The sequence below is a fragment of the Chiloscyllium plagiosum genome, unplaced genomic scaffold, assembly GCF_037043375.1.
Source record: "Chiloscyllium plagiosum isolate Xiang-an unplaced genomic scaffold, Cpla_swu_hap1 HiC_scaffold_8, whole genome shotgun sequence".
NCBI classification, from domain to species: Eukaryota; Metazoa; Chordata; class Chondrichthyes; order Orectolobiformes; family Hemiscylliidae; genus Chiloscyllium; species Chiloscyllium plagiosum.
The window spans coordinates 97,756,826-97,772,960 of NW_028270146.1; the positions used below are offsets into that span (position 1 = coordinate 97,756,826).

Here is a 16,135-nt window from a genome sequence, read left to right on the forward strand (position 1 = left end):
CAATGCACTCAAACAACAAACATTAAAACTAAAAATCACACAACATCAGGTTATAGTCCGACAGGTGTATTTGGAAGTACAAGCTTTTGGAGCGCTGTTCCTTCATCAGGATCATAGAACACCAGCGCCACCACATTATAAAAATTAAAACAGCAGAAATGTTCATTAGCTCATGGCCATCTGAAAAACCTTGCTGTGTAGAAAGTGACTCCTTTATTATTCTAAAAGGGACAATGTTTCGCAGATGTTATTGTTGGATTACCACCAGGTGGCAGTAGCAGAAGATGAATATTCCGAAAGGTCATATGCTGCATTAACTGAAGCTGGTCTAATCTCTGTTACAACATTAAACAACTCGTTACATGTTTTGTTGCTGTACAATTTTGGACTGGAAGCCCATTGTTTCTGTTATACTCTAGAAACGAGGATTGACATAGTTTTGAAGAAAATTGAAGTAAATAAACAAAAAAAAATATCCCTTTTTGTCTGTGCCATTCAGCCAATTTCCTAATGGGGTCAGTAATTTTCCCTCAGTTCCTGTGAGCATCAATTTTAATTAACTGTCTCTATGGTGCTGACCTGGACTTTACAGAAACAATACCCAATACATTTCCGAAACCACTACCTCATTCAAAGTTTTCAGACAAGTCCTAGCTCCCTCTGGCTGAAATTGTTTGTGGTGTTCACTCTAACCAGAAACACAGACTTTAATAATCTCCTGACAATGAATGTTAGCTTAATATATTTATAAATGAGTGCTCTCCCTCTCCCATACTTTATCAATTGCAGAATGTTGTGTTGATCTCAGTCCAATGGGCATAATCTCAGAGAAAGGGTTGTGTATTTAAGACAGAGCTGAGGAGGAATTTCTTGACTCAGAGTGTGGAGAAATAGTGGAATCTTTTACTGTGGAGGCCTGTTGAGCCTTGGTCATACAATGTATTCAAGGCTGAGAGAGTCAGATTTTTAATCAGTAAGAGAATCAAGGGTTATGTGGAAAAGACAAAAAAGTGGAATTGAGGATTATCAGATTAGTCGTGACCTCATTGCAAAGAGCAGATTTGATGGACTGAATGGCCTGTGTATGCTGCTACATCTTATTGTCTTATGGTGTTTTAGTCCCTTGCAAATATCTTTCCCAGTTCTCATTTTCGAAACCATTTTGTGAAAGTGAAAAGAGGACTTTGCAGCAAAGTTGATGGAACTGGACAATGTTAGGGGTTGAATCAAACTTGAATATGTTACAGAGGAGAATGGGAAGGGAGAGGTAAAATATTTTCAGTACAACAACGAATAAAGTTCACTGTGACAAGAACAGTTTCAGATGGTGGCCTGCCAGGACTACCTGGTGTGTGCACATTTCGAAGGAAAACCGAGTTGGCAGGGTTTGGGAGCTGTGTGCCTGAAGATCATAAGTGGATAATTTTCAAAGGAGGTGGTCATTGCTGGACTGAGAAATCATGCAGATGCTGTGATGAAATGTCAAGAGATTAAATAAGCAAAAGCATTGTGACCCGAATCAACTTTTAGATAAACTGCTTCCATCATTTCAGTAATTTCCCAATTACAGTGAATGGGTATTTGACTGCATTCTTCAGCTGCTCTCTGAATTTATTCTGGGTCACTGCATAAATACAGGTGTTGGTGCAGGTACTCAAAAGCTGCAGCATGTAGCCTGATTGTTCAGTGATATACACAGGATCATGGGGACCTGTGTAGTAAAACCTGTCAGTTAATCGGCGATAAAAGAAAAAGCCCACATTTGTCATCCATAACAGTATAAAACTGCCTGAGATGGTGAAGAGTAAAATGATAGATTTCCTGCGGCTCTCCATCTCTGGGTCAGTGTGATTCGCACTCTTGCTGTGATCCAGTAGCTTCCTGCGGATTCTGCTGGTCACTAAAATGTGTCTGGCAGTCAGAGCATTGAGCAGTAAAATCAGAATGAATGGGAGGAAAGGAGTTAAAATAATATTGAGTGTGTCAAATATTACCCAAGCAGCTTCACTGAAAAAGTTCACCGGCAGGCTGGAGCCCGAAAGTACATTGTCAATGATATATTCAGGTTCATACACAAAGTACCAAGGAATATTTTTCAAACAGAAAAGCACACTCACTGTTTTTATAACCACGGTCACAGTTTTTTCTTTGCAATATCTTGTTTTCAACTTCTGGCAGCAAATTGCAACAAACCGGTCAAAAGTGAAGGAGACTGTGAACCAGACAGAAATATCTGTGGCTGCATAAAGCAGGACAAGCAGAAGAGAATGAGCTGGAGTAGTTTCCAGGTAAGTCCCCGGGAAGTAAATTGGAATCACTGTAAAGAGTATCACATCAGTGAAAACGACCAATAGATCTGCCACTGCCATGGCTACCAGGAAGAGAGTGATACATCTGGAGAGTCCACACATACCACGTGACAGGATGATAATAGCCACTGAGTTAACTCGAACATGTAGAGAAAAAGAAAACAAGGTTCAAGATTGGATTCTCAGGGGATTTGAGAATAATGTAATCACATAAGGGCTGTCAATCTATTAATCTTGTTCAACCAGATCATTGCTGATCCATATTTGAAAGTTGTTAATTTGTATTAGAACTATAAATTTCAAAGCTTTGTCTAACAGTTTTCATAGTCTCAATCTCAGGATTGATATAGAACAAAAGGAGGTCAAAATCTGTTGTATGTATGCCAGCTCTTTAAAGGAGCAATTTACCTGGCACTGTAGTTCTACACATTACCCTTTTCCAGGTAACAAGGCAATTCCCTCTTACCTCAATTGAACCTATCTTCACCACACTGGGAGGCAGCACATTCCAGATTCCAGATTAAATATGTGTCCACAAATTCTTTCTATTTGTGGGAGTAGTTTCTTCTTTCGCACCGTGTGCAGACCCCTCACTATTTTGAACACCTCTGTCAAATTTTCTTTTAAAATTCTCTTCTCTTTTCAAAACAGTCCCTACATTTCCAAAGTGACAATGCAACTGAATTTCCTCATCTCTCAGCCTGTTCTCCTCTATTTATCCTGCACTTCCTCTGTTTTCCTAATGTACAGAGCACAGAACTAGATGTAATATTCCCATCCAAGGCTGGAGCCTTTGTATTACATTGTCTCTCCATGATTTTCCTTCTAAATCATATTCTTTCATACTTGTCTACATTAAAATTCATTTTCCACTTGATTGCCCATTATAGCAATCAGTTTATGTTCTTCTGAAGCTTCACAACAGCCCTCTCACATTGCACAATACTCTCAAATTGTGTACAATCAATTGAATTAATTGAAATTGGGCTCTGCACATCAAGGTGTTGGTCATTAATATTTAAAAGAAGGTATGTATGTACATAACATATTACACATAGCAGCAAAGATCCAACACTGACCTTTGGGCAGCTCCAATACTACCTTTAATCTTGTCTGAAAAGCATCCATTAACCACTTCTCATGTTTTACTATCTCTCAGCCAATTTTGTATCCATATTATTATTGTACATGCAGTGATGGCCACTTTCTGCAGATAAATGAGAAAATGAGTAAAAGCCTGGAGTGGATTCTAATCACTGACATTGGACGTCACTCAGTTTCTAAAGAAAATAAATAATTGGTGCTCTTCCCTAATTGCCCAAATTGCAATTAAGAGTCAACTACATTGCTGTGGGCCTGAAATCACATGTAGATGAGACCAGGTAAGAATGTTAGATTTCTTTCCTTAAAGGACATTAATGAACCTGATTAGTATTTATGACTGTCAACAGTGTTTACATCATTGACATTGGATCAGCATCTTATTTCAGATTTTTAAAAGAATCATTGAATTCAAATTTCACCAATTCCCAAAGTGGAAATTGAATTCATGTCCTGAGAACATTAGCCCGGGAAGCCAGGTTACTGGTTTCATGAGTTTACCAGTACACAATACCAGCCTTAAAATGATCAAAGAAGAATTTTCGAGAAACAAAAAGTTTCAAAGTAACTCAGATAAATATGTATGTGAGAAATTATTGGCTTCAATGAAGTTGTTAAAATGCTTACCAAGAACTCCAACAACTGTAAGAACAGGGTAATAAATGTCTTCTATCTGATGGAATATTGTTGGTTCACGCATTTTCTGTGAGATGTAACAGTTTCCAGTTGTACTAAAGGCAACAGATTTTCCTGATCAATATATATTGAGAGGTGTCTTGTATTTATACAGGAGGGACAATTCCAGTGAGATGTCAGTTACATCATTATTAATTTCATTACATTCAATTGAACAAACGAGTGCAATCACTGGGGAAACTGACATGGGAACAATGGGATGAAATATCATTAACTGTTACCTTCTGTATCATAAAACAAGACAGTCCACGGGAATTATCATTTCTCTGCCCCGTGACATGGCCACACTGAATCTTCAGAGTGACCGACGAACGATGAATGTGTGTTGCTTGTTAAGCCCCTTTTTAAAAATAACCAGCAAGAAAGCTTTAGTTTTGAACAGCATTACTGGAAGTTATTAGAGTAAAAATTATAAAGTTAATAACAGCACAGACACACAGGTTTACAAGTAGACAAGGATAGAAAGTGACTTTTGAAGATGAAAGGAAGCTCAGTCTTTAAGATAGTTGCAGTTCTGTTGTTTCTTTGAAGATTCTCTTTCTGACATGAAGGAGATGAAAACTTGAGGTCAGCTGCTTCAGCGGCTGTGTTGGATTCAGTCATTGGATAGTTAGTCTTTCCTTTTTCAGGTGCATTTCACAAGTAAACAGAACTTGGGAGAACATGAGGTTTCCTGGTCCTCACTAGTTCTTTGGTTAAGACATTTGCAGATTGCCTGACTTTTCCAGGTCAGCAGCATTTGGTTTCCATCTGTCTTCTTCCCTCTCCTCCCTTTGGCTGAGAACCCTCTCCCTTATGGAGTCTCACAGAGCTCCTTTGGAGGAGTTACAACAAAATGGTTGCTCATAACCTATCCTAACAAGCTTTAAAATGGCTGCTACCTAGAAATAGGAAGGTCATGCTTCCCTGTTTGGTATTAGGTTAACCTACATTGTTTTTTAGTCAAGGTAATTTACATTTATGAACTGTCTTAGCCTTTGGCTTGAATGGTTCCCATTGACATGTCATGATAATCTATGAAGTATGATTACACCTTCAAGGGATCTACAATCAGTGAGGTTCTGATGATCCCTGGAAATGTTCATTGAATTTCAGAAAGTCTGTTGTGATTCCTTCCTGAGGTATGTGCAGTCTGAACGCCACAAGATTGGTCATGTGACTTTGGGTGCCATTTTGTACAATTCTCTGTGGATGTTAAAAATGGGTTGGCTTTATTTACAGAATGTATAATATTATAATGACACATAGGTGATACTGTGTGAGGGAAATACTTCAACCAAAAATTAATCAATGGTTTTGACTTTTTTAAATGAACTATGTCCTTTCTGTTCAAAATTAATCACCAGGCAATTTTAAACATTTTCTAATGTTTACCTGGTTTACTTCCATTAGAGAAGAATTAAAAAAAAAATTCTGTGCATTACAGACAAATTAAAAGGGTCTGATGGATTTTCCAATTGCAGATCCAAATACACACATATTTTCCCTGGCAAGATGCTGTTTTCATCTTCATTACACTTCAGCTTAACTGAAAACCTAAACTGCAAGAAGACTCTTATATTTCTTAGTTTCATAGCAATAGAAGCAGGAGTAGGTCATTTGGCCCATTGGGCCAGCTCTGCCATTCATGCAGATCACAGCTGATCCATCCACTATCTCAGCTCCTCCTACCTGCATTATCCCCATAACCGTTAATTCCTCTACCATGCAAAACCCCATCCAACTGTGTCTTGAATATATTTAATGAAGTTGCTCCTCATGTTTTCTTGGGCAGAGAATTTCATATATTCACTACTCTCTGGATTAGCAGTTCTTCCTCATCTCTGTCCTAAATCTACTCCCCCTAATCTTGAGGCCGTGTCCCTTAGTCCGAGTCTCACCGGCAATGGTAACAACTCGCCTGGCTCTGTCTTATCTATCCCTTCATTATTTTATGTTTCTATAAGATTCCCTCTCATTCTTCTAGATTCTAGCCAACACAGTCCCAGACAGCTCAACCTCTCCTCATAGTGTAACCTCCTCATCTCCGGACTCAATCTTGTGAACCTTCGCTGCATCACCTCCAAAGCCAGTATATACTTCCTCAAGTAAGGAGACCAGAACTGTGCAAAATATTCCAGGAGCAGCCTCACCAACACCTTGTACAATTGCAGCAGCACCTCCCTGCTCTGAAATTCAATCCCTCTTGCAATGAAAGCCAATATTCCATTTAACTTCCTGATGACCTGTTTTGCCTGCAAATCAACTTCTGGCAATTCATGTCCGAGCATTCCTACGTTCCTCTGCACAACAGCATGCTGCAATCTTCCACCATTTAAATGATAATCTGCCCTATAATGCCAAAGTGGATAACCTCAGATTCAGAAACATTTTACTCCATCTGCCAGACCCTTGCCCACTCAATTAACTTATCGAAAGCTCTCTGCAAACCCTCAACATTCTCTGCACGGTTTGCCTCTCTATTCAATTTAGTATTGTCAGCAAAGATGGATACGTTACTCTCAGTCTCCTCTTCCAGATTATTGATATATATCATGAACAGTAGCAGGCCCAACACCGACCCCTGCGGCACCTCCCTCATCACTGATCTCCAACCAGAGAAACATCCATGAATTCCCAAATTTCTGCTTTCTATTGGTTAACCAGTCCTATCCATGCTAGTATGCTCCCTGCAACTCCATGCCTACTTATTTTATGAATGAATCTTTTGTGTGACACCTTATCGAATGCCTTCTGGAAATCCAAGTATACAACATCCATCGTTCCCCTCCACCCACCATGTTTGTCGTAGCCTCAAAGAACTCCAGTAAGTTTGACAAACACGACCTTCCCTTCCTGAATCCATGCTGCATCTGCCTGATGGAACCCTTTCCATCCCGATATCTCACTGTTTCTTCTTTAATGATAGCCTCCAGCATTTTCCTGGCTGCAGATGTTATGCAAAATGGCCTATAGTTACCTGCATTTTTCCCGTACACTTTTTTAAACAGTGGTGTGACATTCGCTGTCTTCCAATTCACTGGGACTTGCCTGGAGTCCAGTGAATTTTGGTAAATTACCACTAACGCATCCACTATAATTTCCGCCACTTCTTTCAGCACCCTGGGATGCATTCCATCAGGGCCAGGGGACTTATCTACCTTGAGACCCTCAACATTACCCCTTTAGTGATAACAATTGAATTGAGGTCTTTACCTCCCATCGTATCCTTAACATCATTCTTTGACATGTTCGACACATCAGATTGGGTTCACAGGTTGGTGCAAAATCAAGAGCTGAAGGGCTTGTGCTGCACTATGATGTTCTATGTTCTAACTGTCCTCAACAGACGTCACCACATACTTGTAACTTGTTGTGATTAGCAAGAGGGTCATCTGATGGAAGTGCTGAATGCACTTTCTGGGGAGCTTTAGAAGTCTAATTGTGAGATTGGTGTTATTGAGCTGTTGTTGAGTCTCAATGACACTGCCATTGGACAGAGGAATCTGCACCATTTGTGAACTGGTCTCTTCTGTGTCCATTTCTCGGGCCCAGAAAGGCTGGAAGAATGAAGGTGGATGTTGAGTCATGCAAAGACAAGAGACAGAGCCAATGACTTTTGATGTTCTTCATGTGGCTTGTGAAAAAAGAGCTCATCTTCCATTTCATGACCAGGGCATCTATTCTCTCCTGAGCACAATGGCAGTGCCGGTGTCTAGGAAAGAGCCTGTCTCCCAGCAGGGTTGAGAAGCCAAAGTCAGGTTCAGTCTGTATGATAGTTTACAGACCATCCAGAGGGTGTACAACTGGAGAGAACATCTCTCCAGATGTCATGTTGGTGAGTGGCAATGACGCCGGAAACAGCAGAGGAAGTACCACGCCCTCTTGTTGAATCAAAATGAGTTGTCACTCCCAATTAATACTGTCAGCAGCAAATGAGGTCCCTAACTCCTCTGAGGACTAGAAGACTGATGACGTGCAAGACTGTGCATGTATGGCAGCTAGGAGTTGCCCAATCAATAGGGGCATCCATGGTGAGTGGCGAGAAATACCAGTGAGTGACCAATTATCGGGTGATCAAGGCATAAGAGAAGAGTGCAGATAAGTTTCTTCCAGAACACCATGCGTTTGATGGATGGGGTGAGGTGCTCATAGTGCTGAACAAAACATAAAATATTTGGTGCAATGGTAACGATCTGTAGGTAGCATTTGACATCATGTATCTTTGCAGTGTGGGTATCTTCTGCCAGATCTGTGACAAGGGGGGGGGGGGAATCATCCATAACTAACCCTGGTGGTCTTTCTGATGAAAGGGAGATATGTTGATACAATGACATTAATGGGTAGCTGGTGAATGGTGGAATCTGAGCTCGAGTGGATGATGGAATAGATTTGAAATGTTTGGCCCTCACAATCCAGAGAATCCCACTGGGATATTCGAGCAGGATGTCTAGTAGTGCTGACTGTGGAAAGGCAAGTATTGATTTTGGCCATGCTAGAGCACTCTCTGCTGCTCTGTTTCGAAGAGAATTATAACCCACAGGTTTGTGGTCTATGTGAACACTGTTTATTTGCATTGAAGTGCTCAGTTGAGTCAGTGACGGACTGAGCTTCGCTTTCACAAGACACAGTGTGACTTCGCAATGCCACAATCTGGCACCAACAAAACAGCAAGTTTGGGTCTGTTGTCATGGATGGTATACAGAGTGGTTATGATGCTTTTCTTTTGAGTTGCAAACTCTGTGACAGCCCATGGATGATTGTTTGACAGGAAGGGCTCATGTCTTTAGTTGATGAAGGTGCAGATTGTACCATTTGGAAGCCTGTCCTTGGTGAATCCATCATTCAGTTCTCTCATTAAAACAGATGTCTGATGGTAAGAGTGTCCAAGTGACCTGTCTTACAGCTACAATGAGTGAGGATTCTCCAACACACCTTGTCAGCTCCAATGGAATATCTCAAGCCAATGTTTTCTCCAATGAAGAGCAGACTGATGGGGTGGCCACATAGTGTAAGCCAGATGGCAAGATGTCAGGAGCTGACTCCTTTCCAGACAATTTCTAGTCTTACAGCAGAAGACCCTCTTCTAGCAGGTAGCAGTGACGTGTGGCAAATGTTACCAAGTGTTCCTTAACACCGCAGTTGCTGCAGTCAACCATGCCCAACATCACCAACATAACGCCATGTCAATTCCTCAGTTGACATGAAGAGTTGCAGATTCAGACCAAGAAAGGTCTATGGTGGATTGAGCAAATGCACTAACATGTTTGTAATTTTGAAATCCATTCAAGGGATACAATATAGATGTCACATCCTGGGCCAGTATTTACTGCCTATCGCTTATTGCGTTGGATATGGTAGTGGTGATCTGCCTTCTTTTTTTTTATAGATACTTTTATTAGAAATTTAACATTTTTACAAGTTTACAAAAATAAACAAAACTCTCAGATTTCAACGTTGATATACAATTAGCTCAAATATACAATAGCCAAAATTTAACAATAAAACAAAAAAAAAGCTGAAAAAGAAGAAAAACAAAACAAACAAAACTCAACTATCTACTAATCGAACCTACAACTAACCAGAGTGTATACTTAAGTCTCTTACATGCTCGGAATGTGTTAATATCAGATGTAATTAAACCCGTATTCATGCGGGATTCCTCCCCCAAGGGGCCCCGGACCAGCCAGGTTTGTAATCTCAATTAAATAAAAGCCCTTGTTAGGATAGCCGAAATATCTGTATTTATGTAATTCAAGAAGGGCTGCCATATTTTATAAAATAATTCGGTCTTTCGGTGCACCATATTTGTAAGGAAATCAAGGGGAATACTTTCCATAATTAATCTGTGCCAATTTGAAAGTCCAGGGTGGCCCTCAGCCGCCCAGTTCACCAAAATACTTTTCCTTGCACAGAAAGAAAGAATAGAAAATAGTCTCTTCCCGTACGTGTCCAGGGAGGGAAAGTTCGAAAAGCCCAAGAGGAGAGATACAGGGTCCACTTTAATTTCCGTTCCTAAAATTTCTGTCAGGGTACTTGCTACTTTAGTCCAATATCTACGGATCTTATGACAGGTCCATAGGCAATGTACAAGAGTGCCCACCTCTATTTTGCATTTAGGACACATTGGAGATGCTCCTGCCTTAAATTTTGCCAATCGAACCGGTGCTATATGGGCCCTATGAAGTATCTTCAGCTGGATAGCCTGGGTTCTGTCACAGATAGTAATTCTTCTAGCATTTTCCCAAATATCATTCCACATTTCTATAGAGATTTCTCGTCACAAATCCTGATCCCATGTTTTAAGCAGATTATCCATATCTCCCGATACGTCATCTTATCGTAAATGATAAATAGTACTGACGGAAGATACCCCCATTGGTCGTAGGACACTACATTCTCTATCTGATTTATAAAGACTATCTAATAACGTAGTCTTCTTCTGTATATAATCTCGAATTTGGAAGTATCGATAGAGGTCTCCATTAGGTCATCCGAATTTCTGACGCAGCTGTTCAAAAGACATCAGGACCCCATCTTTAAATAGATCCCCTAAACATGAGATACCCCTGGATCTCCAGAGTTTAAAAGTGGCATCTGTTAACCCCGGTTGGAATCCCCATGCTCCCACTATCGGTGCATAGGGGGATGTTTTATGTGAATTGCCCTCATTTTGCCGCATTATATTCCAAGCCTTGATTGTATTTAGTATTATAGGGTTTTTACAGTGATCTGTAATGATTTTCCTCTTGTCTGAGAATAAAAGGTTAATAAGTGGGTATTTTACTTGAGAGGCCTCGATGTCCAACCAGATTGATTGTGGATCAGACAAGACCCAATCAGCTATGTAACTTAATAGGGAACTTAACTGATATTTCCTAAAGTCTGGGAAGTCCAATCCACCCCTTGCCTGTGGAAGCTGTAGCTTCTTCAGCTTAATGAGGGGCCGCCTATGATTCCAGATAAAGGAATCCAGCCAGCCATATAATTTACATAAAGCCGTCCTCGGCAGCATCACTGGAAGCATTCTCATAGGATATAGGAGACGGGGCAGGACATTCATTTTGATTAGTGCTATTCTACCCAACCAGGAAATTGGTAGGTCTCCCCATCGCTGGAAGTCCTGCCTTATCGTTTCCAGTAAATACACAAAATTAGCCTTATACAACTGACCAAATACTGGAGTAATAAAAATGCCTAAATATAAGAAGCCCTCCAGGGACCAAGGAAAGGGAAAAAGGGATCCGTCCGCTAAGCGGGGTATCATAGCAAGACCACCCATTGGCATAGCCTCCGATTTTGATAAATTAATTTTATAGCCTGAGAATGCACTAAATGTATTGATAACTTGGATGAGGCAAGGTATGGACATCAGAGGGTTACTGAGGAATAGAAGAACATCATCTGCATAAAGGGTAATTTTATGTTTACCTGTACCAATCCTTGGGGCCATTATATTAGGATCAGCTCATATAGCTTCTGCTAGTGGTTCAATTATTAACGTAAATAACAATGGCGAGAGGGGACATCCCTGACGGTAGCCCCTACCCACACTGAAGCTATCCGAACCTAATCCATTGGTAACCACAACTGCTTTGGGATCACTATACAATGTTGAAACACCTGTCCAACGCCAAACCTTTCCAATGTGTAAAACAAATATGACCATTCGATCCTATCAAATGCCTTTTCCTCGTCTAATGAAACCACTACTCCTGGTATCTTTCTCTGATGACAGGCTTGAATCATATTCAGAGCCCTTCTAATATTATTGGATGATCTACGGCCCTTAATAAACCCCGTCTGATCCTCCTTTATAATACGTGGCAGTACCCTTTCTAGTCTCAGTGCTAACGTTTTAGAAAGGATTTTAAAATCTTACATTTAGCAAGGATTTTGGTCTGTATGATGTACAATCTTCTGGGTCCTTTCCTTTTTTAAGGATAAGAGAGATATTTGCCTCTTTCAGCGAAGGTGGGAGATAGCCCTGACTATATGCATAGTTATACATGTCCATAAGTGGACCAGCCAATATTTCTGTAAATTCTTTATAGAATTCAGCTTGAAAACCATCTGGGCCCAGTGCCTTACCACTTTGAAGTTGCCTAATTGCATCAAGTATTTCTTGGACTGTTAGGGGAGCATTTAGGACCGATACCTGTTCCGGAGTTAGGCTTGTAAAGGTTAAATTTTTTAAAAATGACTGCATCCTCCTCGTCCTATCTTCACAATCCTGCGATTTATATAACTCAGAATAAAATTCTCTAAAGATCGCATTAATCTTTTTATGATCATGAGTCAAAATACCCGTACTTTCCTTGATAGACATAATAGTCTGAGGGGCCTTTTTTCTCTTTACAAGAAATGCTAAGTATCTACCCGGTTTGTCGCCATATTCATATAACCTTTGTTTTGCAAATAATATTTCCCTCTTAGCCGTTTGAGTAAGCGTAGTGTAGCTGTCCTAAGAGCTGTAATCCTTTGCAATTTAATAATAGAAGGTCTATCAGTGTATGCTGTTTCAGCCACTTTTAAGCGGGCTTCAAGCAGACGCTGTTGTTCTCCCTTCAATTTCTTCTGGGTCGCTGAGTAGGAGATGATCAAGCCTCGCGTGTAAGCTTTGATGGTCTCCCACATCATTGACGGGTTGCTAGCTGTACCTGAATTAATTTCTAAAAAGGTTTTAAATTCTTGAGAGAAGTACTTTACAAATTTACTATCTTTCATTAGGAAGGGGTCCATACGCCAATGCCGAGGGGATGTCCCATTGTTCCTCGCCTTAGTTTCCATATATACAGCAGCGTGGTCGGAAATTGCTATACTACCTATTTTACAGGATGATATGGAATTTAAAAAAATCGAGGGGGCAAAAAACATATCAATTCTGGTATGACATTTATGTGGATTAGAGTAGAAAGAAAAATCTCTGCCCTGTGGATGAAGACATCTCCATACATCTACTAATCCTAATTCTTTGTTCAGATCCATCAATTGTCGAGATCTGGGAGATACTCCTGCAGTACTCTTGGGAATCCTATCTATTTCCGGATCCATAATACAATTAAAGTCTCCCCCTATAATTATATGACGGGCATCAAAAGCCATCAATTTTAAAAAGCCTTCCGTTATAAATTTAAAGGGGTGTGCCGGGGGGGGGGAAGTACACATTTAAAATCCCATATTCCTCTCCATTTATGAGGGCTTTAATCAAGATATATTGTCCAGATTCGTCTTTTATCTGCTTTAGGATTTTGAAAGGGAAATTCTTCCGAACAAGAATAACAACTCCCCTGCTTTTTGAGCTAAAAGAAGAAAAAAAGGCCTGATCAAATCCGCCCTGTCGTAATTTCAAGTGTTCTTTATCCGACAGGTGTGTCTCCTGCAGGAGAGCTATATCAACTCTTTCCTTCTTAAGCTAGAGTTAACAGTGAGCACCCTACCCCCAACCCTTACCAACACCTGGGATATATTTGGTAATATTAATAACATATATGAACATATAACTATAAAATTACCACCTCAACAAATAATAATTAAATATAATAATACAAAATAACAAGGGGAAAACAACCCCGCTCCTAGAGACAGAGGTAAAATTGAAAAAGGTAACCACCTCCCCCCACCAACATTAACCAAACCCCCCAGCTTTTATATATATATATATATATATATATATACACACACATATACCTCATATATACATAAAATAATAACAGAAAACAACCCCAAGTGGGGGGAGAAAATCAAATCCCTCTCCCCGCCCCCCATGATAATATTAAACAGTAAGGTAAGAGAGAAAAAAAATGGGGGGGATATAAACCAAAGCGGGGGGAAAGGCAAACCAACATCCATTATGTCTTACAGTTTATCTAAGAGAGTCCAAGAATTCCTTAGCCTTTTCTGGTGATCCAAAGTTATATACGGATCCTTCATGGTTAAAGCGTAACGTCGCTGGGTAGCGTAAGGAGTACTGAATATTTAAGTCCCTTAAACGCTTCTTCGCCTCGTCGAATGCCTTCCTCTTTCGAACCAGAGCCGGGGAAAAGTCCTGAAATAGCATGATCTTGGATCCTTTATAGATCATAGCTTGGGGGTCTTTTCCGAGATTTCTAGAGGCTTCTAGGAGTATCTGCCTCTCCTTCTAGATCTGCAGCCAGAACAGGACCGGGCGTGGGCGCTGGTTCAAGCCGGGCCCGCGTATTGTGACCCGGTAGGCCCATTCCACCCTTACCTGGCCTGATCCAGCTTGCAGATTTAAAAGCTGTTGCAGCCACTGCTCCAGGGATGCTGTAAGCCGGCCTTCCTCTTCCCGTTTGGCAGGCCCAGCAAACGAATATTTTTTCGACGACCACAATTATCGAGGGCGTCAATATGATTTTCCAAGGTCCAGACTCGCTGCTCGAGAGTCCGGACCTGATCCACGGCCGATTGAGCGGTAGTTTCGGAGGTCGCAGCCTTTAACTCCGCCCCTCCGACTTGGCGCTCGATTTCTTGGATTTCTCGGTCGTGCTTCTGCAGCGCGGCCGAGAGCGAGTCCCAACAATTTCTGGATTCTGCAATAAAGGCATCAATCTTCGAATCCAGCTTGGAAATCATTTCTGCAAGGCTTATCACTGTAGGTAAGTCCCCCGGGGCGGCTGTGGACACCTCTGCTGCAACTGGAGAGGGTGGGGGAGGGGTTCCTGCTTGCTGAGAGCTGCGGGCTCCCTTCCCTTTAGTCATTTTTACTTAGGATTAAATTGTTTAAATGTAATATTACACAACTAATTAAATTACACAACTATTATAAATGGTTTGGTGAGCGTGGTAGGGGGTGGGTGACCCACTGTACCCAAGTCTTGTGAGGAGCACTATAGACTCAGTCTTGCTGGGTCGCCGCCATCTTGGATCCCTCGATCTGCCTTCTTGAACTGCTGCAGTACTTGCCATATTGGTTAGTGATATGAGGAGTTTGAAGGACACTGAAAGAACAGCGATATCATTCCAAGTCAGCATGGTAAGTGGCTTGGAGGGGAATTTACAGGAGGTGGTGTTCCCATGTGTCTGTTGCACTAGACGATTGTAAAGTTCTCCCTTTGAAGATCTTACTCATGGAATCCCAGTAAAAGCCACTGGTCAGATCTGCTGCAATGATTTGTCTCCACTGGGAAATCTTGTGTAAGATTGAGTCAACACCTGACCTGAGTGAAGGTTGTGTTTTATTGTAGCACTCTCCATCAGCAAGTGTGACAAGTCAATTCCCCCCTTTAACCTCTTGAGTGGAAATGATAGGTTCAGGTTCTCCACAGTGATGCCCATGCCTTCAGGCTAAACAAAGACTTAAATATATTAAAGGTTTATTGCAAATCTACAGGTTTCCCCCTGGCATCGTTGGGAAGGTGACATGTGTATTGTGTCACATCAACATTCCCATGTTGATATGAGCCTTTATTGGCTAGCCTTGCCCGGGAATGTTGGATTGAGGATACCATTGCTCTCTTGAAGGGATTTGTTGCGCTAAGGTTGTGTGGGTTGAGGTAGGGTGCGATTCTGGCTGATTGGGATTCTCTTTGCTTCATAAGGAGCTGGAACACTTTGTTCTGAGAGAGAGCTCAGAATCCTGGTCACTACAGATGAACACAGGCTGTAACTGAGCAACATACTCATTGTAACAGGACTAACCATTCACAGGGATCATTCATCATGCCAATCTTGTCAATAATACTGGTCAATAGAAATGATAGAGCCCATGTGTGGGGTGGCTTGTTAATTGTCAGTCCTAAAGGAGGAGTCAGTTGAACTGAAAATATTTAATAGACCATGTGGTCCTTGGGTAGTGTCAACTCGATGAAGTCCCTTGGTCAGATGAGTTGGAGAAAAACTATGGTTGAGATTCATTAACACAGATGGTGGAGATATTAATTGGTGGTTGGTATTTGGCTGGTCAAGTTGGTGCATCTTTGCTTTCTCTGGACAGTGCACCCACAACTCCATCTATATCAAGGTTCTCGATGGCCAGGCCCTTAAGACTGAAGTTGTGTTGGTCTCCAGCTGACGAGATGTGTCTTCCA

The 16,135-nt window shown here is 41.1% G+C and overlaps 1 protein-coding gene across 1 annotated transcript; it reads right to left on the bottom strand.

Moving 5' to 3' along the window:
* Positions 1 to 1,544: 1,544 nt before the first annotated feature.
* On the bottom strand, positions 1,545 to 4,110 carry LOC148149455 (putative G protein-coupled receptor 139). Its single transcript, XM_087989486.1, has 2 exons — positions 4,038 to 4,110; positions 1,545 to 2,446 (listed from the first exon to the last, which is right to left on the bottom strand). The coding sequence occupies exons 1-2, from the start codon at positions 4,108 to 4,110 to the stop codon at positions 1,545 to 1,547; spliced, it is 975 nt and encodes a 324-aa protein (XP_087845612.1).
* Positions 4,111 to 16,135: the final 12,025 nt, after the last annotated feature.

Coding starts and splice junctions, on each gene's coding strand:
- LOC148149455 (XM_087989486.1), bottom strand. CDS start 4,110: ATGCGTGAACCAACAATATTCCATCAGATAGAAGACATTTATTACCCT. Junction 2,447..4,037: donor TACAGTTGTTGGAGTTCTTG/GTAAGCATTTTA, acceptor TACATGTTCGAG/TTAACTCAGTGGCTATTATC.